The 27,290-nt window shown below is 33.9% G+C and overlaps 1 protein-coding gene across 1 annotated transcript; it reads right to left on the bottom strand.

Moving 5' to 3' along the window:
• Positions 1-5,711: 5,711 nt before the first annotated feature.
• LOC114273982 (uncharacterized) lies at positions 5,712-10,642 on the bottom strand. The gene is made up of 2 exons (XM_082922854.1): positions 8,006-10,642; positions 5,712-6,552 (listed from the first exon to the last, which is right to left on the bottom strand). Exons 1-2 carry the CDS (start codon positions 10,626-10,628, stop codon positions 6,197-6,199), a joined length of 2,979 nt encoding a protein of 992 aa, XP_082778980.1. The 5' UTR covers positions 10,629-10,642; the 3' UTR covers positions 5,712-6,196.
• Between the last annotated feature and the right edge of the window lie 16,648 nt (positions 10,643-27,290).

The following is a 27,290-nucleotide window of genomic DNA, read 5'->3' as shown; positions in this document are numbered from 1 at the left end:
TCCTACTAAACATTCATTCAAAATTATTCAAACTGATGCTTTTGATATTGGTTATGGTGGCATTCTTCTTCAGAAAGTCACTCCTCAATCATATGAACAAATTGTTCGTTATCATTCTGGTGTCTGGAATAAAGCACAATTAAATTATAATACTATTAAAAAAGAGATTTTATCTACTGTTTTATGTATTAGTAAATTTCAAGATGATATTTTAAATCAAAGGTTTTTACTTCGTGTTGATTGCAAATCTGCTAAATATGTTTTAGAAAAAGATGTTCAAAATCTTGCTAGTAAGCAAATTTTTGCCCGCTGGCAATCTATATTAAGTATTTTTGATTTTACTATTGAATAAATACCTGGTTGTCAAAATTCCATTCTTGATTTTCTTACTCGGGAATTTTTACAGGGGGGATAGGGATGGCCACTCCATTTATCTCCTACCATAAATCCCAAATTACCCATTACCAAACCCTGATTAAACAGCTTGCTTATCGCATTGCCCGACTCAAATTAGCCAAAAAAACTACTAAACGTGCTCAATATATTAACTACCATCAGATTCAGGCTCGTCGCCATTTACTTGCTGATTATTACAACTGTTTAGATTATCAGCAACAATATCTTGATCTTCTCAGCAGTTGTTAATCTTCATTGCTAACCTTTGCTTTTATTAAACAGATGTCTCGCCCCCAGGCTTTCTTCTAAAGCCCTGGTTCCATCTACTCCACCTTTTATTCCTCATCTAGAGCTAGTAACCCAATACCATCCGATTGAAATGATTAACCGTTACCAAGTCCTTGGTAACATTCCTAAACCTAGCTACACATTTGCTTTGGCTACTGATCCTTTTGCTTCTTCTAGCCAAACAATTACTCCATACCCTCCTAATCCTATTAAATCAGCCCGTTCTGATTATGTTAAATCTACCACTACTAATCTGTTCTTCAAAGAACCTAGTCACTTTAAGAGTTAGTCTGTTAATGATCTTACTAAATCTTATTTTCCTCCCGGATGTCATTTTGTTCCCATGCATCCAGATAAATCAATCACCTTCTATAAAGACATAATGTTTAACCACCAATCAATAGTGATTAAACCTATCTTTGACCGCACCTACAGTAGTAAAGTTGTATACCATTCTCTCTACATACATAACATTGTTTCCTTAGCTGAATGGGATTCTCCTTATCAACTTCGAGATTTACCTAATCACTCCCTTCAGTATAGTTATTATGACTATATTGATGCCTGGTTCAAAATATTCCTCTATCAAACTGATACATTTAGTCACTCATGGTTTCTTCAATTTGATCAAAAGTTTAAATTTGAATTACCTTCTTGGTTTCTAAGATGGTGGACTCATTATGGCGCCATTTCAGACATCTTCCCAGCTATTGTGCTGGGACAGGCTAACTATTTTTCAACTGTTTTCTCATTCTCTCCACAATAGAAGAAATTCCCTAAACTGCTCATTTTCATATCCAAATACAAAATTCCTTGTATATTTAAATGGCACTATGGCATTTCTGATGATGTGGTTCAAAGGATACACTTGGTTAAATGGTGGGATAACTACAAAATTTCCCGCATTGTTGAACTTGTTCAAGCTGATTTCCTAGTATTTAGTAAATTAAAAAAAAAAATTCAGAAATTTTAAAATTTTTAAGTGTATTAGAATTAAGTGTATCTTAAAATAAATAAATAAATAAATAAATAAATAAAAGACAAAAATATTAAAAAGTTCACAAAAACACAAAAAAAAAAATGTGAATTAAAAACTCTAAATCTATAGTAATGCATCAAAAAATTAATAGTGACTTAAAAATTAAAATCCATATAAAATTGTATAGAATCCAACAATCTATATCTATTTATCTATACTATTATTAAAAGTGAACAATTCACTTGGTTTTCATGAACCTTTATCTTCTTTTTTCAAGTGACATTTTCTCTTTGCGACAAGTGTCAATTTTTCTATTAAAAAAAGAAATAGTAGTTCCAAAAGGGGTATAAGATTTGAACCTATAATCATTCATTGATTGACATGATAAAGAACACTTTTATTATTTAAACAATATAAAAATATTTTTTTAATTCAAAATTAAAATATAATACATCTATATAATACGACAAGTAGGTTTTTGAATTTGTTCTACAAACAATTGTCCAATGGATGGTTGAGATCATTGATAAGAACATGATCCCACGACCTAAATCTGTGAGATACAGATAATATGAATGGAAAATGTTATATGTCTCAAATTTTCTACTAAATGAATGATTAAATGTTCACATGGGTGTGGGGTTCACAAAGACCCTACACTCATGTAAGACATTTGGTCATTCATTTGTGGGGTTCACAAAGACCCTACACCCATGTATGTCATTTGGTCATTCATTTAGTAGAAAATTTGATATTCCTAACATTACCCAATATGAATAGGTGAGATTCCACTCTTACAAATAGTTGAACAGCTGAGATTTATTAATCTCAAAATGGACGGTGGTGATGAGATTCTCCAGTCTCACTCGCTGTACCCCAACTTCCTGCACAAGTCCATATGGGAATGCAAATCAACACACCTATTTGTGAACAAACTGAAACTCGGTTCTGAGAGTTTGTTTGAATTCTATTCATTAAATTTTTATTGCGTTTGTGTTTGAGTTTGAACTCGTTAAAATCTTAATAAACAAACTCAAGCATACTAAAATTTGGTTTGTTAGTTCGGCTCATTAGTTAATTCGTTTAACATTTATTTAAATAATAAAACAAAAGGAAATACTATGTTGTGCACTATATGCACCTTATAACTAAAAAATGACATAATTTTAATTTTTGGAGTCATAACTAAAAAAAATATATCATAACTTAACACAACATAAAACATAATTAAAGAACTCATGAGTCATAACTAAAGAATAAAATTTTTCATAACTAAAAAAAAAAAAAAACATAACTAGAGGTGCATATGATACACCATTTTCAAAAAGACGCATATTAAAAATTCCATAGAATAAATATATTATTTATATATTAAATAATGTAAAGATATGTATAAAAAATAGTCTAAATATGTTATTTATATATGTAAATAATAGCTAAATTTATTTATACGTAAATAATAGCTAACTATAAATAATACATTTATATAATAATAATGGTAGATATTATTATTTTGATAAAATATTGACTTTTTTTTAACATGTTTATATTATATATATATATATATATATTATTGTATAATCAAAGTTTCAATTGTAATTTTAATTTCATACGTAAGTATGAATTTATAATTTCTTTGGCTTATTAAGACTCGGCTCGGCTCAGCTCAATTCATTTGCAACCTACCAAAGGACTCTCTCTCTCTCTGTGCAACAGAACAGTTTAATCGGTCAAGTGGGGACTCGAGTTTGGGGCTTCATTGATTCTGAGCTCTCAAAGCAAGCACCATTAATCTCTCTCTTTCTTTGTTTTCTATTTGATTTTGTTTGTATATGAACTCTTGATTTTTTTTGTATATGAACTCCTAATGTTATGTGAAGGCAAGGTGTATTGTAATATCTCCTCTCTTCTATAAAAATGGGGAAAAATCTAATAACTTACAAGGATACTAAAGCTCCATTTGGGAAGATAGTTTTGAGGTTTTTTTTTTGGCTAAAATAGCCACAAAAAACAAAATAGATTTTTTACTGCAACAAGACAAAATATCACATCCAACCCATAATCATTACATTCTTTCTCTCAAAAAAAAATCAAAAGTCCTTCCCAAATTATACTTTTTAGCCCCAGACAAAAATAGCCAAAAAAGTCAAAAAGTCAACCCACTTCCCAAACGGTCCCTAACAATTGATTAATTTCTGTTTGATATTTATTATTATATTGTCACTATCTTTGTGTGTGTGGGTCTCTTTATTGAAATTGTGTTACTGTAACTCTTACTTGGCCCGGTCTTGTATTTTGATACAAGGTATATTGAATGTATATAATGTTTTTTGTTGCGCATTTTTTTGATGTTAATTTTTTTTTTTTTTTTTGTAAACATATACTTTTTCTCATGTTGATGTCTTCATGTTTTGTCCCCTTAAAAAAAAGTTGTTTCTTAGTCACATTTTTGGTTCTTTTTTTTTTTTTTTTTCATAACTGCCTTTGTTTATAAACCAGTAATCAGGTTTTTTGCAAGTGGGAAGAGGGGGAGTAGTAAGTGTTGCAGGTGGTTTTAAGGATGTCCCCTTAACCGGGTTTTTGGTTGTTTTATTAAACTTAATTTACTCATATGATCCCCTGTCTGTACCTTAGAAGTACTTATTAGTTGTGTTTTGGTTCACAAATTTTTCTTAAAGGTGGCAATTAGTTGGGTTTACAAATCAAGTTGTGAATTGGCTGATTCTTGGCTGATTCATTATTGAGCCATAAATTTGTTAAAAATATTTCATTTGTTTGGTTGTTTTGCTTGATTATCGAAATACATTGCTTTTTAATCAATGTATAGATTTTTCTAATTTATTTTACTTCTTTTAATTTTAATTTGTTGCATTTTTTTCATTCTCAAAAGTGGTGGAGAGAAGAAGTAACCCAATATCTAGCTTTGTATTACACTGTAAAGGTACGTTAGTTGCTTTGCTTATATTTTAGAACATCTTTTTTAACTGTTTTTAAGCTCTGAAATTGCTCTTTTTTTCATTATATTGGTTCAATTGCATTGATCAATTGGACGTTGGATAATGCAAAAGACCAAGAAATTTGGCAGCTTACTATGGGATGTAATCTTCTAGGGATGTAAGAAAAATGGTTGCTTACCTTTTTTTGCTGTAAATAGTTTTAATGCTTTCAATTGAATCTTATTACATGTGAAGTTATAAAATATTTTAGATTGATTATGAAAAAATGTTGTGTTGATGTCCATTTTAAGTTTTATGATTTTGTTATTTGAGCACAACCTTTGAATAATATTTTTTTTAAGGGGTACAGTAAATGGTCATCTCTAAACCAATTGTCTTCCTTGTTCGAAGTACAAATTCTTTGGTACCCATTGGTATTTTGTACAAGATTTTGCTTAGGATGGTAAAACTTTGATTCGAAAGTTCCCGCCACGAATCAAGTGGAGATCCTCTCCATTTCATTTTTACAATAAAATATCTCTATTATATCATCTAAGAATTGTGAAATAATTATGAGAATTTATCAATATTTTAAATTTAGAAATCACCTCATTAAAAAAAATTAATAAAAAGAAAAAGAAAAAAAAACACTACTAGAATCAACAGGAGAAATATTTTCATAAATGTTTGAAAGGGTCTACCTAGGTACAAGAGGGATACAACTGAAACGAAGGGCTAATTGTACCATGTCCTTTTAACATATATGGTAAATTCCATGGTATGCACCCCCAACACAAAAATGTGCCATTTTATCAAAAAAATTCATAACATTAACTATAAAATGTGTAATCTCACCATAAATTTATGTTATAAAATGTCCAAATTTTTGTAGTTGATGTTGCAAAAATTTGTGGTTTGGTTACGAAATTTTTTGTTATGCCAATTTGTGGTGAGATTATATATTTTGCAGTTGATATTACGAAATTTTGTAGTAGGATACATACACATAATATTGCAAGTGTATGTGCATGTGATACAAGGTAGAATAATGAGATGAAACTCAAATACAAAGATTAACTACAAATTTCATAAAAGAGATACTCTCTCTTGAAATATATTATTTATCTCAAAATAAGATGCCCTGCCCTTAGACTCACTATCATTATTTATAGGGAAGAAGCCCCAATACAATAGGAGATAAGCTAAGGTAATACTCACTAATGAAGCCTAAATCAAAGATATATGAAAATTACCAAAAATAGAAAGATTTGAGTTAATCTCAAATCTAAACTAGAATAAAATATTTTGGGAAAAACCTAACCTCGAACGGATTCATTTACACCAAGGAATTAACGAATCAATTATTTTTAAAATCAAGTCGTGAAATTAGAGACCCAAATATTAGAATTTGACCGAAATCCGTTGTACGCCATGGCAAATATATGGATATTGATTGTGACGTCATTTTCAGTGTTTCGACTAAATTCCACATCATTCCGAGCAAGTACTAACTCACATCTACTAGTGCCTTTTGCCTTTGCTATGTTTATCCATGAGTTCTAGAAAACTCTATGACCAAACACTCTGCATCAACATGTCAAATACTTTGGATGTGAAGGAGTTGCTTTCTGATCTTGTTCAGCTTGACAAGAACCTTTTTAATGTCACTCCTCTCTGCAGGTATATCACTGGTGCACTCTAATCCCAACTCTAAAATAGCAAGAAGAATGCTTTGTGAGGTAACCACGTCACTGCCATTTTGCATCCTCAATAAACCATCGTCCACTATTTCCATAATTTTGTTGGGAAGTGATGTGCTCACCCATTGCCTTAAATTGATCTCTGCAGAGAACATTTCATCTGTGGGTTTCTTTCTTGTGAATGTTTCCAAAAGCATCACACCATAGCTATATATATCACCATTTGTTGAGACTCGTCCTTCGGAGCCATATTCTGTATAAAATATGAAAATTGTTATATATCACTGATCTTTATTACCATTTTATATTGCCATCTATATTGATACTTATAATTGACTTCCTTGTTTGAAGATAATTACAAAAAAAATTAATGGAAATAACTAATATCTTATCAAGTATCCTGGTCATATAAAACGGTAAAAAAAATAGATAATATATAGCATTTTAAGGAGGTAACTCAATTAGGCAAAATATTTTATTTCAAAATTGGTTAAAATGATGGATAACATACACACCTATGATCCATAAAATATGCATTTTGTGTCACTTTAATATACCAAATTTGAATTTTTGTCGATAAAGTTTTTTTAAATTTGAGTCAAAGTTCTCCAATTTCACCCTATGGTCTAAACATTAACAAAATAATAATATAAATTCATCTATGGTACCAATAGTATGTGTGTCATATCACTTGAGTCTCTAAAGTTTTAAATTTATCAACTTTATCCAATAGCATTGTAAGGCTGTGCTTTGTCTTCTTAATTTAGTGTTTAAGTGACCAAAGCAAGACTTTTGGAAAATAAGTGACATGAAACACTCTTTGAGGATTATAATTGTAGTTATTACTATTTTAATGATTTAAACAATCCCTTTGAAATTAAACCAATTTGTTTCAAATTGAAAATTTTAGGAATAAAATTGATAAAGTTAAAACTCGGGCGATGAAAATAACATGACAGAACATATATTTTAGGAGTTTAGGGCATATTTGATTGACATGGTTAAAGAATGGGATTGGAATTTGGAATTATTAATTCGTAGCCCAATAATTCTTTGTTTGTTTTGAAATTTTGTTTTAGGATTATTAATCCAATGGATAATAAGTCCAACAAATTAGTAGGATTATTAATAATGGGGTAAGAGTGGGATTATATATCCTGAGTTGAGAAATAAAATAAAAAGACTCTTTTATCTTCATATATTTATCCAATGCAAATCAAACAATGGATAGGGGGATAATTTATCCTACTAATTCAATTGGATAGTGAATATCACACTAATTTAATCGAATTATTAATACCTTCACTATTAGTCTTGTAAATCAAACATGGCCTTAGTGTATTTTATTCTAAAATGATTCATTGCCTCGTATTTTCTTCCTTGTTTTCTTTTTGGCTAGATAATCCTTTAACGTAGTAATCTAATTAATCTATACTTAGTGTCAATATTAGGCATGCGGTTCAACATTAAAGTTGCATTGAAAAGCCTGAACCTATCTCAACTTGACAATATGTTCTTGATGAAAGCAATATATTGACACCTACACAAAAGCCATCTACGGTATTTCTTCGGCGAACTTAAAACATAAAATTTACATTCAAGACATGGATGCCAAACAAATTAATAATAAATACATAGAAAATTGATTTGTAACAAGTCTATCAAATGAGAAACATAAAGTAAATAAAGGTAATTAAAACATTTACCTGGAGCAATATAGCCGATGGTACCTAAAGTCCTGGTTTGTGTTGCAGTCTTGTTTTCAGCTAAAATTTTTGCAATGCCGAAGTCAGCAACATGTGCAACCATGTCTTCATCTAGAAGGACATTGCTTGGCTTCAAATCACAATGAACCACAGGCTCTAATTGACCATAATGGAGATATTCCAGAGCTAATGCTACATCAATCATGATGCCAATTCTTTGAAGGAGATTAAGGCAGGAGTTTTGAGAATACAACCACATTTCAAGGCTTCCATTAGACATATATTGCAAAACCAATGCTCTTAGCTCAGGATTAGAGCATGTCGTTATAACTCCAACGAGATTTCTATGTCGAGTTGTTCGCAACACTTTACATTCTACATCAAAACTTCTGAAAGCTCCTTCAAGTTGCAAATTTAAAACCTTAACAGCGACAATTGTCCCATCTGAAAGTGCACCTTTGTATACCGAGCCATAGCTTCCTACTCCAAGCAAGTTGGCTTCGCAGAAGCCATCTGTGGCTCGTTGAAGCTCTAGATATGAAATCATTATGTGTTCCGTTGTTGCATATAAATCTATCAGATTTTGACTTTGGACATTGTTTCCATGATTTCTTTTCACAATATACACACCAATAGAAAAGATTAGCATCAATACAATGATAGGAAGAATGTATCGAAGATTAATTTTAATCATCGACTTCTCAGAACTATTGCTTGCACATGGTGGCACTTTCAAAATAGGATTCCCACAAAGTGCTTCATTCTCCATGAAAGACCGTGATGTGAGGTTCATGAACGGCCCTTCATTTGGAATCTCCCCAGCCAACTTATTGCAAGAGAAATTCATGTATTGGATATGTGAAAGTGCCTCAAGAGACTTAGGTATCTGTCCAGATAGATTGTTGTGTGAAAGATCCAAGAAATCCAATGTTATCAAATTACCCATTGTGTTGGGAATGGGTCCCGAGAATGAATTCCTAGACAGGTTCAAAGAAGTTAGGCTTTGAAATGACCCAATAACTCTCGAAATGCTTCCTGAGATTTGATTCCAAGATAAATCCATGATTTCCAACACTCTCGATGGCCTTATGTTTGGATCTAGGCTTCCACCTAATGAATTGAACGAAAGATTCAAGAGCCTTAAAGTTTCAAGGTTCCATAAACTCGACGGTATAAAGGTCAATTTATTTTGACAAAGCTTCATCACCTGCAAACCTCTAAGATTTTCAATGCAACTTGGGATTGATCCAGATAACTTATTTTGCTCTGCATAAAGTTCCCCTAAGTTGCTCAAAAGGCAAATCTCATTTGGAATTGATCCATGAAAGTTGTTTCCGCCAAGATACAACCTTTGCAAGCTTTTAATTTCTCCAAGAGTTGAGGGGATGTTTCCATTCAGATTATTGGCAGCCAATGAAAGTAGAGTCAAATTCCTCAAAGAACCAATCTCTTTAGGAATTGTACCAATTAGTTGATTTTCAGAAACAGAAAGCATTTTCAAAGAGTTTGAAAGATTTCCAACAGAATTGGGTAGGGTGCCACTCAATTTATTTTGTTTCATTGACAACACCACCAAGGAAGTACAATTTGTCAAATCTGTGAGAAAACTAAGTTCAATACTTCCTGGTTCATTTGTCAGTTGATTTCGAGTTAAAACCAAATGTTCTAGGTGCTTTAGATCGCCTAAATGTCTTGGTACTGGTCCAGTAAACAAGTTGGCACCTAGAAATAGCACAGCGAGCTTAGAAGAATTGGAGAGAGATGAAGGGATGTTTCCAGTTAGTTGATTGTGATCCAAAAAGAGGAATTCAAGATTAGGAAGGAAAATGCCATTATTTGTTGGAAGGTTTCCAGGAAAGGCATTAAAATTCAAGCCAATTTGAACCATTGAAGTCTTGTTAAAAATTGCAGGAGGTATTGGACCTGTGAGATAATTGACTGCAAGGTCAATTAGATTCAAATTTGGAAGTTGTGCCAATTCAGTTGGAACGTTTCCATAAATGTGATTCATTTCTAGCCCAAGCACTTCTAAGCTTGAAATGTTGCCAAAGGAAGGTGGAATAGTACCTATAAGTTTGTTTCGTCCGAGAGCAAGGAAGCGTAGAGAGGGCATGGTGCTCAATTCTTTCGGAATTCTACCACTAAATTTATTACCAGCAAGAGATATCACTTCAAGCCTTTGACAGTGGTGTAAACCCAATGGGATGTTTCCTTCTAACATATTACGAAATAAATAAAGGGTTTTTAGGCGACGCAAATGGCCTATTTCATTTGTCAGATGACCGTAGAAGCTATTGTTGCTAAGATCGAGTAGTTGAAGGAAAGAAAGATTACCGACATGAGGAGATATGGTGCCTTCGAGACCCATGTTGCGAAGCTTCAAGCTTGTGACTCTTTGCCTACGTCGGCTGCATAAGACCCCCGCCCAGCCACAAAAATTGGTTTCTTTCGTCCAGTTACTCAACACATTGTTGGGATCATTTTTGATGGATGATTTGAAGCTGAGGAGAGCTAATTGGTCTGTGAAGTTCGAGGAACAAATGGCCAAATCAACCATGCATAAGTGCACTAACAGTGCCAGAGCTCCCATAAGAGTAGCATTGTACAGCCTCCTCGCGGACATGATTGAGAGAGAGAGAGAGAATGCTTAAGCTTAAGCTTGTGAAAATGTACAATCATAGTCGTATCCATACATTATATATAGAGTTTTCCATGTAATCTATTCGTCAATAACTAACTATAGTTAGATTGTACGAGTTTAGAATTAGTTTGAACTAGAGTCAAGTTAGATGGTTATGGTAGTGTATATATTTAAGGGATGTATCATTGCAAAGACTTGAAGAATTCAATACAGATTTTATTCTTTCATTGAAATTCATCACAAAAAAAAAAAAAAAAAAAAAAGATGATTTTTTACCAATTTTGGTAATGTGAATCGTTTACTTTTTATGGCTTATTGAGTAAAATTTTCATACAAAAAATTAAAATGATTAAATATTGGTACCCATATGTTTGAATCATATTTATTTTACAAAAATGGATTATAAATATAATTTAAAGAATAGTCATTTTGATTCATACATATAATTACCCATGTCTGTTCATTTTGATTTTTTAAATAAATATTTTACTCAACGAGTCCTAAAATATAAACGACTTAATCACCGAAATAGGACCTAAACTAGGCCTAACAAGTGCAAACATTTTTTCAGGTTAAGATGATTAATTTGAAATAAACCAAACCCAAAAATAATATATATAGCGAGGAGAATGCCTTCAAGTCCAAAATTTGGATTGAAGGGCACTATCTGGGCCCATGATTCTCATCCTATTTTGATGATCCGAACTGTTTATTTTGTTGGGCATTTTATGTATTTCATTCACACAAAAATATTAGGTCTATCTGTTAATTGTAGCCTATTTAATTTATCATATTTGTCGCAAAAAAAATTAGGTCGATCTGTTATTTTATTTTTTAATTATATCTAGAATAAGTGAATTTAAAAGTAAAAGGAATTTTCTTAAAAAAATTCAAAAGGGGTACTTACATGTAAATCTTAATAAGTGGACTTATTGTTTAATAGGTTCTATGGGAAAAATTTGTCATAAAAAAATATCATTAATTGTTAGTTTTAGCGACAATTTATAAAAATCATGACAAAAAAAGTCACTAATTATTAATTTTTAGCGACATATATAAAAAATTGTCACAAAAAAATTATTTTTAACAACAATTTTACCAAGACTTATTTTCAATAAAATTTGATGGGAATTACGTTCAACTATTATGACCTATTGGTAGTTTATCCAATTCAAAAACTGTTATTAAAAATTTTTACCAAACAAAATGATTTCAACTTCTCAAAGCAATGAATTTTTAATAGGCGTAGATTCTTATTGGGTGATGTCCACTAATTATTAAATACGATCAGATTATATAAAATAAAATGTTAACAATGTAAACAGGAGCCGTTAATGGCACGTCAAAAAATTATAGTTTTGTTTAGTTTAAGTTTTCAGTTTTAATTTGTTTTATTGATTTTTATATCATATTTTGGCATTTTTTTTTAATTTTTAAATACATTAAGATTAGATAGATCTAAAAAGTAAAACAATTTAGCTAAAATAAGAAAAGAATCACTAAAAATAAATAAAAACAGCAGTGATTTAGACCCCCTCAAACTTCAACCCCCACCACCCTCACACACACGTGGCGGGTGGTGATTGGAGGAGAAGAAAAAAAGAAAAAAGAAAAAGTGACCAATCAAAAAAGAAAGGGGGTCCAAGGGGGTGGGGGAAAGGAGGTCCCAATCTTTATTCTTTTAAAAAATTAAACTAAACACTGTGCCGTTTGGTAACACTTACGTTTTTAGTTTTCTGTTTATATTTACAAAAGTTTAAAAAACTGAAATAAAAACTTGTTTGGTAAAATTTTTGATTTATAAATCAGTGGTCTCAGTTTATAAATTTGGCCAAAAAATGAAAACACAAAAAATGTGTTTCCGTTTTGAGTTTTGAGTTTTTTTTTTTTTTTACCACCCAACACTAGCCATCACCGGCCACCATTTTCCACCACCGTCTTCCGCCACCACCACCCACCCCCCACCACCACCTGCCACCACCACTCACCACCCACCTGCCACCACCACCCACCACCCACCACCACCACCCACCAGTCACCACCCACCTGTCACCCCACTCGCCACCACCACCCACCCCTCGCCACCACCACCATCACCCACCACCCACCTGCCATCCACCCACCACCCGCCACTACCATCCACCGCCCGCCACCACCACCCGCCACCTACTTGCCACCACCACTCACCACCCACCTGCTACCACCAGCCACTCACCACCACCACCACCCACCACCCACCACCCACCACCCACCACCGCCGCCACCACCACCATCACCTACCCGCCACCCACCTGCCACCACCACCCACCACCCACCACCACCACCCACTCGCTACTACCTACCACCCGCCATCGTCACCCACCCACCACCACCACCACTACCACCACCCGCTACCTACCCGTCATCTGCCACCCACCACCCACCACCCATCACCACCATCACCACCACCACCTACTCGCTACCACCCACCACCGTCACCCACACACCCACCCACCATCACCACCCACCACCCACTCGCCACCACCCACCACCACCCGCCATCTGCAACCCACCTGCCACCACCACCCGCCACCGCCACCGCCACCCACCCACCCACCCACCCACCCACCACCACTACCCGCTACCACCCACCCACCACCACTACCCGCTACCACCACCCACCTGCCACCACCCGCCATCCGCCACCCACCTGCCACCACCACCGACCACCTGCCACCACCCACTCGCTACCACCCGCTACCGTCACCCACCCACCCACCCACCCACCATCACCACTTTCCACCGCCACTTGCCACCACTTGCCATTTCTCACTTTTTTTTATATTTTTTAATTTTTTTAAACATTTTGTCAATTACCAAACGCGTTTGTAGTTTATGTTTTTTTAAAAATAAACAAAAAATAAACAAAAACCAATTTATAAAATTTTTGTATATATAAACTAAAAACCTAAACGTTACCGAACATCAAGCATGTGTTACTTAAAAAGGACACTTTTACCTTGACTCTTCAATCGCCATTCCATGAATACAATTTTCTCCATATTTATAAAAAATTATTTAATGATTCTGGGCAAATCTATGTGATGTCTTAACTTGATATTTTATTGATTTAAAAATGCTATCAACAGTGAAAAAGTGTTCCAAATTGAGGAGGTGGATTCTCTTCAGTCCAGGAGGGCATTGTTTTGGTTAGTGGAGTTTATTATGAGTACCGTTTCATTAATTCAAACCGTTTATTTTGTCACACTTTGTGTTTATTTATACAAAAAATTAGATTGATTTGATAATTATAACCTATTTAATTTATCATCTGTTGCGATACAATATAATTAAATTAGGTGGCTAAAAATCATAAACAAAATCATTTATTCTATTTGGTTTTGAATTTTTATAAACACTTTTTTAGTTTTCAATTCATTTTTTTAGTGAACTTTTTAAATATTTTAGTCAATTTTTTTAGATGTATCTAATTTAGATATACTTAAAAAGTACAACATTTGAGAAAACTCTTAAAAAAATTAGTAATACAAAATTTTACTGGATTTTTGTATTCTTTTATATTTTATAGTATTTAGCGAATTTTTAAAAAGATTTTTCACAAATTTTATACTTTTTAAGTGTTATTTAAATTATGTAAATATAAAAAGTTTTTAAGAAAAAAAGAAAGAAAGAAATTGACAGAAATATTTAAAAAGTTCACAACAATAAAAATATATATTCACGAATTTAAAACTCAAATACAAAATTTAAAAACTCAAAACAGAGTAGTGTTTGGTAACGTTTAGGTTTTCGGTTTATGTTTACAAAATTTTTATAAATTGGTTTTTGTTTATTTTTAGTAAAACATAAACTATAAACGCGTTTAGTTTGAACAAAATGTTTGAAAAATTTTAAAAGCATAAACTAAAAAATATGTTTGTTTAGGCCTAAAATATTTATATTTATGACAATGGGATCATACACATTATAAATGAAAAAAAAAATAATTATAACAAATTAATTGGAAAAAAAAAATTAATTGAAAAAAATTATTTGAAAAAATAAATTTCTTAGTCCAAAAAAAAAAAAAAAATTATTTAAAACCAACGTAAACTCATTTTTTGAGTTTACTTTTTTTTTCAAATTTATAAATTGAGACAACCATTTATAAACCAAAAAAATTATCAAGCAAGTTTTTATGACAATTTTTTAAATTTTTATAAATATAAACTGAAAACGAAATAGTTACCAAGCAAAGCCACATTTGGACTTTTAGATCAAAAAATAAAAATAAAAAAAATTAAGTCTTCGTTTGGCATTGGCTTTTTCAGCCTCGTTTGGTTTGGCTTTTTTAACTTTTGTGAGAGAAAAAAATGTAATGATTATGGTTTGGATTTGACATTTTGTTTTATTGGCTTATATAGCCAATTTTGTCTTTTTGTACTTTTTTTTGCCAAAAATCTTTAGCCAAACGAGCCCTAAAATTAAAATCCAACTGAAATTATATAAAGTCTGACAATATTATTACAAATCATAAAAATATTTTATTTTAACAATCACCTCACTTCAATAAATAAAAATAAAAAACTAACAAAATCACCAAGAGAAATATTTTGATAAATGTTTGAAAGGGCAACAGTTGAAACAGAGGATTAATTGAACCATGTTCCGTCCAATGTGCATGTCAAATACTTTGGATTTGCAGGAATTGCTTTTTGATCTTGTTCAGCTTGCCAAGGAACTTCTTAATGTCACTCCTCTCCACAGGTAATTCACTGGTGCACTCCAAACCCAACTCTAAAATAGCAAGAAGAATGCTTTGTTAGGCAACCATATCACTGCGAGTTTGCATCCTCAATAAACCACCATCTACTATTTCCATAATGTTGTTGGGAAGTGATGTGCTTACCATTGCCTAAAATTGATCTCTGTAGAGAACATTTCCTCTGTGGGTTTCTTTCCTGTGAATGTCTCCAAAAGCATCATGTCATAGCTATATATATCACCACTTGTTGAGACTCGTCCTTCAGAGTCATACTCTGTATAAAATATGAGAAATATTATATATCATTGATTCTTATTACCATGTTATATCACTATCTACATGGATACTTATAATTGACTTTCCTGTTTGAAGATAATTATAAAGAAATTAATCAAAACAACTAATATTTTACCAAATACCTTGGTCATCTATGAAAAATCTAAAAATTCCCGAAATGTTTATTTGTGATTAAGTATCAATTTTAACTAGTAAATAACAATCTCAATCAAACAATCAAAGACGAATCGACACAACAATTTAATGTGAAAAAACCGCAATTGCAGCACCTCCAATTGTGATAAAAAATCACGGGCCAAAGCCACAAAACAATCCACTAAGAAGACAAAAAAGAATTAAACAAGTGTACTCTCAATTACCTTGCAAACCCACGCCCAAATTAAACTGACCCCAATATGCCTCTTCCACCACCGTCTTCACCTTGAAATTGTCTTGTCCAATGTTGAATCCATAATGCCGATGTCGAATCCACAATGATGACCCACTCCAAAATTCACCAAAGTTTTAGGCCCAAATTCCACGGAATCCACTGAAGAACAACTCTCTCTCTTTTGTGAATAAAACAAAATAAACTGACCCTTTGATATAATCCACTCAATTCATGATATAAACTTTCACAGTTATCAAAGGAAACAAACAAAGAAGCTCCAAATGAAAATCTTAATACCCAAGAAGAAGATTTGGAAGCCATACCTTAGAAACTGAATTAATCGCAGATTTATAGTAAACAAAATCGTGATTTCGACCCTGCCTGGGCGTTGCCCAAGACCCACCATGGGGCGCTGCCCCCTAGACCCTCGTAAGCTGATCGGGCAACTCGATCTCCGACGTAGTCAGGGAAATGGTAAACATGATAGGATTAAGATAAAAAACTCCTCTGCATAGGCACAATTTGAGTTGAATTCGCATTTAAATACTCGTAGCCTCACTAAAATAAAAGATCAAATAAAATTATAACTAAAAGAAGTTTTGTCAAATGAGATTACCAATTACAAAAACCTGACAATCTCTCTCTTTGGCAATTCCGTGACAAAACACACCTAGCAAATAAAATCCTACTCACCCCAACCCATTACAGCCAAAAAAAAAAACAAACTTGTTTCTCAAGGTCACAATTTGCAAAACAACTATTAGTGCTACAAGAGTATATGAAAAAGCAATAGATATATGACAAGATTATCTTGAAGTATGAGATTGAAATATGAATAGATAAAACTTGGAGATTTTAAGAACATGCAGCATGAATAGATGAAAATCCACACAAGAAACAAAAAACAACACTCTCAAAAAAATATTCCCATCCAAAATTCTCCCATTTTTTGTCATGAATTGACAAAGAAAGCTCAATCAACTAAAGCAAGATCATAAACCACACAAGTAGGAACAAGATGATGTAAAAATTAATAGCAAGTGAGAAGTAAGTAATAAATAAGCAGTGCATAGCAACATGCAAACCAACTAATGCCAATCTCCCTTACCAAACCAATCAATATAATTTCATATTAAAAAAAATCCTTGCAATGATAAACCAAACTCCCCCTCACTAAAAAAAAATCACAAACACTGAAAACAATGAACAAGAAGAAAAAGACAAAAAAAAAAAAAATCTGGTGAAGCAAGCAAGGAATTTCAGAGTTGCACCTTAAACTGCACAAGATTATCCAAGAAACACAATTACTTGAAAACATAATGTGCATAGCCTGTAAAAGATTCCTCATAAAAGAAAGTGAAGTATTATGTGAAAAGCATAGATCCTATGATAAAAGTGTGTGTGACTCGTGAGTTCGACAAACACTAGATTCAAATCCTAGTAGTGATCTGATAGCTTGACCTCCGACAAGAGAATCTAAACACAACTAAGGAAAGTCAAACCACTAGGAATCAAGGGGTATTTGTTGAGTAAAAGCGGAGGCTCCTCCTCAATTAATGAATCTTTTTTTTTTTTTAATTTTCTTTCTTTCTTTTGCACACTCATTAGCGGCTTTCACACTCAAGAGTATGGAAACCGAACCAGAGAAGCATGGATACAATAAGGATAGCCTGGTTGGTGACTCTGAGGTAACCTTTTCCTCATGCCTTGACTGCAAAGAACTCAGGGGAGAGCTGTGGAGATGCAAAAAGATAGAAGGTGGTTAAGAGACTCAACATTACCCATGATATGCTAGTATAAGTCAATTCCTCTAGGAAGCAAAAGACACAATGCTAGAAGTCCATAGAGAAAAAAGATCACTAAGGTAGAAGAATCCGATATTTGCTAATCTAAGAGTGTACAGAATGAGACATACTAATCAAAAAACACACACTCTGAAATAAGTAATGACCACAGAAAATACACACATATTAATATGTAATGGATATTCTCATCAATTCCAATATACACCAAGAACTTCTCAAAAATTTCAAGCTTATAAAACCATACTAAGAAAATCTTTTAGGATTTTTTTTTATTTTTTATTTTTTTGAAAACAAAGCAAGGCAAAAAAAAAAAAGAACAAGCACACACTAAAAGACCCAAAAAGAAAAAAACAAACAAAACCCAAAAGCAAAAAGAAAAAATAAAACTAAAACAAATAAACAAATTAACATAAGTCAAGTTTTCTCACCCAAACCGCTTTAGTATGAACAAGGTTGTGAGAATTGCGGTTCTTGGGTGGTGTCTTGACATTGTGGTTCCCTTCCTCTTCAATGGGAACCCGTCTCGACTTGGTTTCCAACTTCCTATTCCTAGGTCTAGGCAAACATGACCTCTGTTCATGTTTGGTCTCAAGCAAATCAAAATAACGAGGTCTAATATGACTCTTAATCTCATTACCACCAATGAAGTGTCTCTTATCCCACGAGATGTTGGAATTTCTTTCATCTCTATGAGACATTCTCTCATGCAACTCATAACAATAAGGGCAAATATGACCATACATACCACAATGACGACAAATAAAAATAGGGTGTATCTTCTTTTCTTTGGCCTTACTAACTCTAGGAAGATTGAGAAGTCCATCCTCATGTTGAATTTTTTGTTCTTCCTTTCCTTGAGTTCTTGTATCATGAGATGTAGATGCACTCCATTTTTTCTCTTTGTCACCACAAAAGCCAATGCTACTTTTGTCACAACACATTTGTTGAGACCCAACGATATTGTCCAAAGTCTTTGATCCTTTGTTCCAAAGTCTAATGGTATCCATAGCACACTTGAGCTCTTTGTCTTTCTTGCTAACTAGCTCTTCCAAGGCAACTTGAGACATCTTGAGAGTTTCAATCTTTTCTTCATATGTTGCATAGATTTGCGATAGTTCATTCCTTCTTGTCTCACAAGTCAAGAGTTTTGCACAAAGAGCTTGTCAATCACTAGAAATCTTGATGGCATCATTCCTAGCCTCAAAAATCTCCTTCTTTAATTTGGCATTCTCACTTTCATAGGCTTTGAGTTTGATAGTGAGTTTGTCATTCAATTTAGATAAGTTAAGAGATTCCTTATACAGCTTTTCATAAGCTTGCTTAAGCTCTTCATCATCAATCCCCGAGGATTCATCATCAGTACATTCTCAACCAGTCTCTTCGGATACTCTACTTGTCCTTCAATTTCAGAAACCGCCATGAAAGTAGGAAATTGTTCATGCCCTTCTTCGCCTTGTGCTTCGTTGTCACTTTCATCTTTATCAAACTCTAATTCATCATCCCAAGTGATGGTGACAACTTTCTTCTTCCTCAAACGATTAGAGCATTCTTTAGCAAAGTGGCCAAATCCTTGGCATTCATAGCATTGAACTCTTTCAGAGTTCCCTTGTATCTTTCCTTTCTCCTTCTTGGTTATAGAATTAATTTTGAGTTTATCTTTGCCTTTGGATTTATAAGTTGATTCCAAAAGATTAGGATTTTTTTTTTTTCAGACAAGTATTTTTAAATTGTTTTACAAAAGCATCTGTAATCTTGGAATCTATCTCACCATCCACATCAGAATCATTTCCAACTCTATGAGCACTACTAAAGACAATATCATTTTTTTTTTCTTTTTGAAATTCATATGTACCTCATAAGTTTGGAGATTTCCAACCAAATGATCTAGCTTGAGGTTGTCAATATCTTGAGCCTCCTCAATAGCCGTAACTTTTGGTTGGAACCAATCCGGTAAGGACCTCAAAAATTTTTCCACAATCTTGGATTCTGGTATTTTTTTCACCTAAATTGAAGCTGGAATTTACAATGTCACTCAACTTCGCATAAAATTCATCAAAGGTCTCATTATTTTTCATTGAAAGGTTTTCAAAACTAGACGTGAGCCTTTGAAGTTTTGAGCGTTTAACAGAAGGAGTGCCCTCATGAATAGTTTGTAAGATATCCAAAACCTCTTTTGCGACTTTACAATTGCAAATACAACTAAACTCTTCTAGTGTGATGGCACAAAAGAGAGAATTGGTAGCTATACTATTCCAGTTACTATTTTGGTAATCAGTTGTGTCCCACTTATCAATTGGTTTGGGGAAAGTTACTCCATTAATGGTAATCGTCGGTTCGGTCCACCCACACATGATAGATTGCCAAACTTTTTCATCAATAGATTTTAAAAATGATCTCATCCGAGCTTTCCAAAAAGAATAATTAGATCCATCAAGTAATGGTGGTCGAGCCATGGAATTTCCCTCACAATTTGAATCCATTAACAAAAATCAAACACGATCTCGCCCCAATGGATTAAAAAAAAAAAAAAATAGAGCAACCTGCTCTGATACCAATTGAAAAATCTAAAAATCCCCGAGATGTTTATTTATGATTATATATTAATTTTAACCAGTAAATAACAATCCTAATCAAACAATCAAAGACGAATCGACACAACAATTTAACGTGGAAAAACCACAATTGGAGCTCCTCCAATTGTGATAAAAAAAATCACGGGCCAAAGCCACAAAACAATTCACTAAGAAGACAAAAAAGAATTACACAAGTGTACTCTCAATTACCTAGCAAATCTACGCTCAAATTGAACTGACCCCAATGTGCCTCTTCTACCACCGTCTTCACCTCAGAATTGTCTTATTTAACGTTGAATCCATAACGCTGATGTCAAATCCATGTGTAGCTCGACTTTTTCGCGCCCCCTTTCGGAAGGTTTAAAATGAAGTCTTACAGTTCGGACTCCTGTGGTTCTGAATCTAATCTCACAAGTGCAATGTGAAACTGATAAACACCAAAGAGTCCAAATTTGGCAAATCATTTTGGAAAATTGATTTTGAATCAAAAATGCCAAAATTGGATTGCTTTGCCAGATACAGAGTTGCCACCTAAATATTTTTTTTTTTTTAGAAAAATTTTGGAAACCCTGACTCGTGCCGAATGCCACATGTCCGTCATCACCAAAGTTGCCTTGACTCAGGAGCTTAGGTACGAGAGGGGAAGGTCACGAATTGAGCACCCCCGCTCACCCGATCAAAAATCGGCCTCTACTAATCATGATATGACTTTTTTATAAACGTTATGTGCTCTTGTTCTGGTTATTAAGCTAGCTTTACTATGTGATGCGCACAAGCAAATATAGACTAGTTTGCTCAATTTGAAACAATTCAACTCATGTTTGTTTACAAAAAATGGTTTGAATTTGCCACCTCAAGTGGGCTTAAAGATCGCGGATTTGCCACCAAACATAGTGGGCTTAAACATGATTTGCCACTCAACAAAGTGGGCTTAAAATATACATTCGTTGAATCGTTCCAATTTGAACAACAAGCCTTCATCCACAGGCATTCAAGCAGTTTAGCATTTAAGCATATAACCTCATGGCAACGTTTACATTTATGCAAGTATGCTAAAGCGTAAAAACTCACCGAATACTCCAAGCCAAAACAGAAACTAGTTAGAGAGATGTATGATCCTAACTATGTTAAGATGCCTAATGCAACACATACAATATGCAATTAATAGGCTCGGCTATTAATATGGCATATGAATCGATTTGATAACATGCGGTTAACACGTATTCAAAGACGATATTGAAATGGTAATGCAGTTTGAATGATGCGCCGAGCCTCGGTGCATACAAGACAAATGAATGGATGCAAGCATGCGATATGCTAATTAAAACATGTCCCTAATCTAACCATTGAAATCGATTAAATAAAAGAGAGAAAGACATGGGGTTGGAAGACATACACACACGCACGCACACTTATTACAACTTTACGCCCTTGCGAAGGAGTGTCCGAATGAATAATAGCTAACTAACTATGCGAAGCTAAACTAAGCTAACTAATACAAAACTTGAAACTAATTAACTATTCTAGTTAACTAATTATTACAAACCGAAATCGAATAACTAGTTAAACTAATTAATTATTTACAATACTTAATTAGCTACAACTAATTAATTACAACACATATTTGATCTATTGCTAATTAAACCAATTAGCTAATGCCGGGAAGCAAGGGATGCATGCGTGTTCGATTCTTCACCCAAAAAGCCACTACCTTGCTACTGAAAGCCTCTGTTTGCACATATGAACACCAACAAAGCTATCCACTTCCAGAACACCTCGGCTCCACCTTACCAATACACTATGCAAATTTCATGGATGGCCGACAGAGGACCGATCGGCTACCAATGGTGGCCGGTCGGCTACCATTGGTGGTCAGTCGGCCATTGGTGATGGCTGTCGGTCACTATTGGTTTGAACTTCCTTGTTGCAACAAAGAGCAAAACAAAGCAAAACAGTGTATTTCTCAAGGGTTGTTTGCACACTTTGCCTCTCCTTTTCATGGGAAAATTAAAGGTGGGACAAGCTTTGGTTCACAAACCATCAATCAAGCAATTTCATTGCATGATGGCTTGTGAAACCAATTGTGCAATTTTAATAAATGCAAAACAAGACCAAAATGTCCATTACTCTATCATGGATGATCAAGGGCAATGGAGACCTAGGAGAATGGCACATTTCATGTGAAATGTCCCATTCACCTTGTGTTCAAATTAACATCCGATTTGAACACATACAATGCAACACAAAGAGATGCTTATCTTGCCTCTTTAACTTGCCAATTTTGTTGACTCATTTTAATTACCAAATCATTCATTAATCCATTAAGTCCATTAGTGAGTGTCCTCTAATGGAAAGAGGACTCAAACCCCAAGTTGCTCTGGGCATGAAAGAGACATTACACTGTTGGTAATGAACCCCCTAAGGGATTAAACCATTAGGTGTAGCACCTCCATTTCATACTTAGGCAAACAAGTGGTTTGAAATCACTTTCAAAGCAAAACCAAAAAGTGAAGAAATAAGGGAGATTGCAGAGATTATAAGTGCTGAAATGAAGTGAGAAAAAGAACTAAAACATGCAATCAACTCAAACCAATGATGGTCAAAGCTTTAAAACACTAAGCTAGTGAAAGCAGTTACACCACAACTATGCAAAACAAGACTCAAATGAACTAACTAGCCCAAAACAAAGCTAAAATAGGTTATTTTAGAGGCTAAGACATGCTGAACTTGAGCTAAGTTAAGCTAGAAAAACATGCTAACATGTGAAGCTAACTAGGTATGCAAACAAGACACAAGGAGGGGAGGCTAACCCCTCCAAATTTGGACCTCAAAATAAGTTTTTTGCCACTGAAAACCTCTGAAATTCAGTGGTTAAAAGGCCCAAAAAAATTTAATTTGAAAGTGATGAATAAAGGCACAAAAACTTTATAAGCTAATAAGCAAGATGGGTGAACCACTCCCTAACTAAAAAAAGGCTCAAACCAGCACTTTTACGCCACAAAAACAGAGCTTTTCTCAGTTCAAAACTAGCCCCAAAACAGTAAGAAAAGATGGTAAAACAAGCTTGCAAAACAAAGTAAACAAGGCAAGTAAACTACCTCTTGAAGCAAAGGGTAATTCTAGGCACAAAACCAAGCTAAAACCACCTTCAAGAGCTCAAATAGGGTCCCAAGTAACCTCAGCTCAAAGGCAAGAGGATTTGATTTAGGATGTGTATGCAAAAGTGTAGAGAAAACAAGCAGTTAGGCACAAAATTGTAAGAGAGAGAGAGAGAGAGAGAGAGAGATTTGCTCTAAATTTTCTAACCGTCCAAAATGGGAGAGGAACCCCTCTATATATAGAAAAACATCCTACCATACACATGTAGGGAGATGTAGTTCAATGTGCTAACAGCTAGCACAACTGTCAACAAATATCTAAAATATCTGGAAAAAGAGACCGGTGGTCGACTGGCCACACCAATGGCCGACAACCAAGGGCCATGGCCGACAGCCTCTGGTGGTGGCCGACAGGTCACCACAAGTTTCAGACACCAAGTTTTGATCCAAAACAAGGCACAAAAAGGACAAAGTCTAAAGGCTCAAAGACAGGGCGTTCCGCCGAAGACTTTGGGTACTCAAAACGAACACATACAACCATAATCATCAAATGCACAAGTGATGACGTCCAAGTCTTGAGGACAGTAAAAAATGGGGTGTCTACACCATGACGATGAGCCACTTTGGAATCCACCAAAGTTTCAAGTCTAAATTTCACAGAATCCATCGAAGAATAACTCTCTTTTTTGTGAATAAAACAAAATAAATAGGCCCTTTGATATAATCCACTTAATTCATGATATAAATTTTCACAGATATCAAAGGAAACAAGTAAAGAAGCTCTAGATGAAAACTCTAATACACAAGAAGAAGATCTGGAAGTTGTACCTTAAAAACTGAATTAATCGCAGATTTATAGTAAATAGAATCGCGATCTCGACCCTGCCTAGGCGTTGCCTCGAACCCGCCATGGGGTGCTACCCCCTGGACTCCTGCGAGCTAATCGGGTAGCTTGATCCCGGATATAGTCAACGAAATGGCAAACATGATAGGATTAAGATCACAAACTCCTCTACATAGGTACAATTCGGGTTGGATTCTCACATATCAACAACAAGGCTATAAAAGTGGAACCATTTTTTTTCCCAAGATCAAGATCTTTTCATTGGGGTAAGATCCAAACCAGTGGTAGTTCCTATTAGCCATACACAGTCATTTCTCTGTGTTAGAAGTCAAAAATATTCAACAATTCCTACACCTTAAACTAGGTTTACAAATTCTGGCAGGCCTGCATTTAATCAACAAGCTTTTTAATGTTCACACCCATGGAATTTCTTGAGTGGCAATAGAAATTTCTGAGTAGTGCTAACAATCACATTTTATGATCAACACAGTTTTATCTCTTAATAAATACGGTCAAATTGTATAATAAGTAGAATTAATTTCAATGATAAATAAAATTACAAAAATGATTTCATATTTTGATAAAATTATCTCATTAACCGACTTTATTCATTACTAATTAAAGTTGCATTTTTTCCTTTAATGCTATTTTTTCCCTTATCTAGATCTAACCGTTGGGAATAATTTTTTAATATGGTCCTAAAAAATTACTTCTTTATTATTTAAAATAATAATGTTACTATAACCACAGTAACAGCACTTACCCCTTGAAGACAGGCAAAGTGGGATTGATAAGTTTGAGAAAATAAGGCTAGGAAAATTATGCAAGTGAGGTAGCTAAGCCCTTTTTTCAATCAAAACTTCAATGACAACAGTTAGCACTTGAAATTTGTGGAGAAACTTAGAAGGAGAGCCATGGCTTGTAATTCACTTCAATGACTTTCTGGAGGGTCAAGCGAGGTGGACTTGACTCCACAATCAGTCTCCGAGACCCTGATTTCATAAAAATGCCAAATGGAGTCCAGTGAGGTATACTTGAGTCAGTCTATCATGACTTAATAAAAATGTCAAATGGGTCAAACGTTCAATTAACACCTTATTTGTCTATACACTATTTTAGTTAAAGACTTTTGTTAATATGTTCCTTTAAGAGTATAAATTAAAAAAGTATTAAATGAAGTATAATTATTGCTATTTGTATAGAAAATAGTAAATGCTTTTAAAGTTATTAAGATTAAAGAAATTTTTTTATTTTATATAAAGACTAAAATACTCCTTTTGTATTTCTTTCAATTTCATCCCTTAATTTCCTTTAATTGATGGCAATCCCTTAGAGAACCACTAACCTCTCCACTAACTTTGAAAATAATAATTGTAATTCTAGCCTCCCACCAATTTTCTATCCTCACGATTGATCCCCACTAGCTCTCTCCTGCTCATTCTCCATTTTTTTAAACCAAGTTCTTCATTTCTTTGTTTTTGAGTTTTTGCTAAGTTTGACTTTATTGCTCAGCTCGATCTCAATGAAATCCTTAAGGATGATATCTTCTCTGCCATAAAAATCAATCTGTGATTTCTTGGCCAACTGCAAGGTTTCTTCGGCTTCAGCTCTAAGAGACTGTGTTTCTCTTCTTCATCCTCATCTTGATCAATTGGGTCCAGATTTTCATTGGATTCATCAGGTTCGATCGGATTATTTATGAACTTGAAAGGAAAACAAAGCCATCTTGTTCAATCAAAGGCTAAAAATAAATGACAACAACATCAAGCAATTCAAAGTTGGACTTGTAATTCACTTCAATGACTTCATAAAAATGCCAAATGGGATCAAAGTCAATTAACTCTCAATTATTAATAGGAAATTAAGAGCTAGACTTGACTCCATGGTCTTCATGCACTCCCCACCACCCTTCGAGATAAAGGGCCTCCATACCATACACAATCAAAACAATTTAATCCAAGTCTTAGGAAGCATATGGACCAGTATTGTTAGAAATTAAGAATTTAGATATATAAAAGAAAACTATTGAAAAAAAGAGTATAGTCTATATTCAACTCTTATATGGTGAAACTCAGATTTAGAATAAATTTAAATTACATACTTTTTTTTTTATTATATTTTTCTGTGTCTGAACTTTCGATCTTTAACATTGCTTGATGTAGCATGCATGGCCATCCAAGTCTTGTAGTAAATGGACAAGCAACGAAAAAAATGGGTCGGGTTCAGAATTGTGTAAAATTTTGTGGGTTGATAGAAAATGCAATTCTAAGCACAATCCATGGAATTTTCATGGTCCTAGTTAGCAGATTTTGGACAAATTTCATCGTTGAGGTGATACTAAATTAATAATGTAGCAGAATAAAATAAAAGGTACTAAATTAATAATTACATTGCAAAAGCTAGACTATGATAAAAAAATGTCTTGTGCCTACCCCACGCATTGGTCCTACTACTTCCAACTTAGATCTCATCACCTGAAAGTGTTTAACAACTCTAAGCATATGGCAGGATGAGAAATATTATATGGAGAGTATAAGGGTATAAAATCACCATGCATAATCATTTAGGTTAAACAGACAATATTTTGATATAAATCATTTTATAAAAACAGATTTACAGTATAAAATTTGTATAAGCAAAATAATCATAACTACGGTACATCACAGGGTCACAAAGTGACTATTAGGGTCACAACAGGGCCCTCACACAGGGCTAATGATTATTTAAGTCTCAAGGCATGGGACCATTACAATATATCACAATAGTGACTTCACATAGGGCCAATGTTTATTTAAGTTTCCCAAGACATGAGACCATCACAGCATATCACAGGGTCACAACAGTGACTTCACTCAGGATCAATGGTTATTTAAGTCCCCAAGGCATGAGACCTCATAGTAATACTTTCAAAAC

The sequence above is a fragment of the Camellia sinensis genome, chromosome 4, assembly GCF_055761805.1.
Source record: "Camellia sinensis isolate YWXY chromosome 4, ASM5576180v1, whole genome shotgun sequence".
Taxonomy (NCBI): Eukaryota; Viridiplantae; Streptophyta; class Magnoliopsida; order Ericales; family Theaceae; genus Camellia; species Camellia sinensis.
The sequence above is the reverse complement of the archived record's forward strand: the minus strand, read 5'-3'. Positions and strand labels throughout refer to the sequence as shown.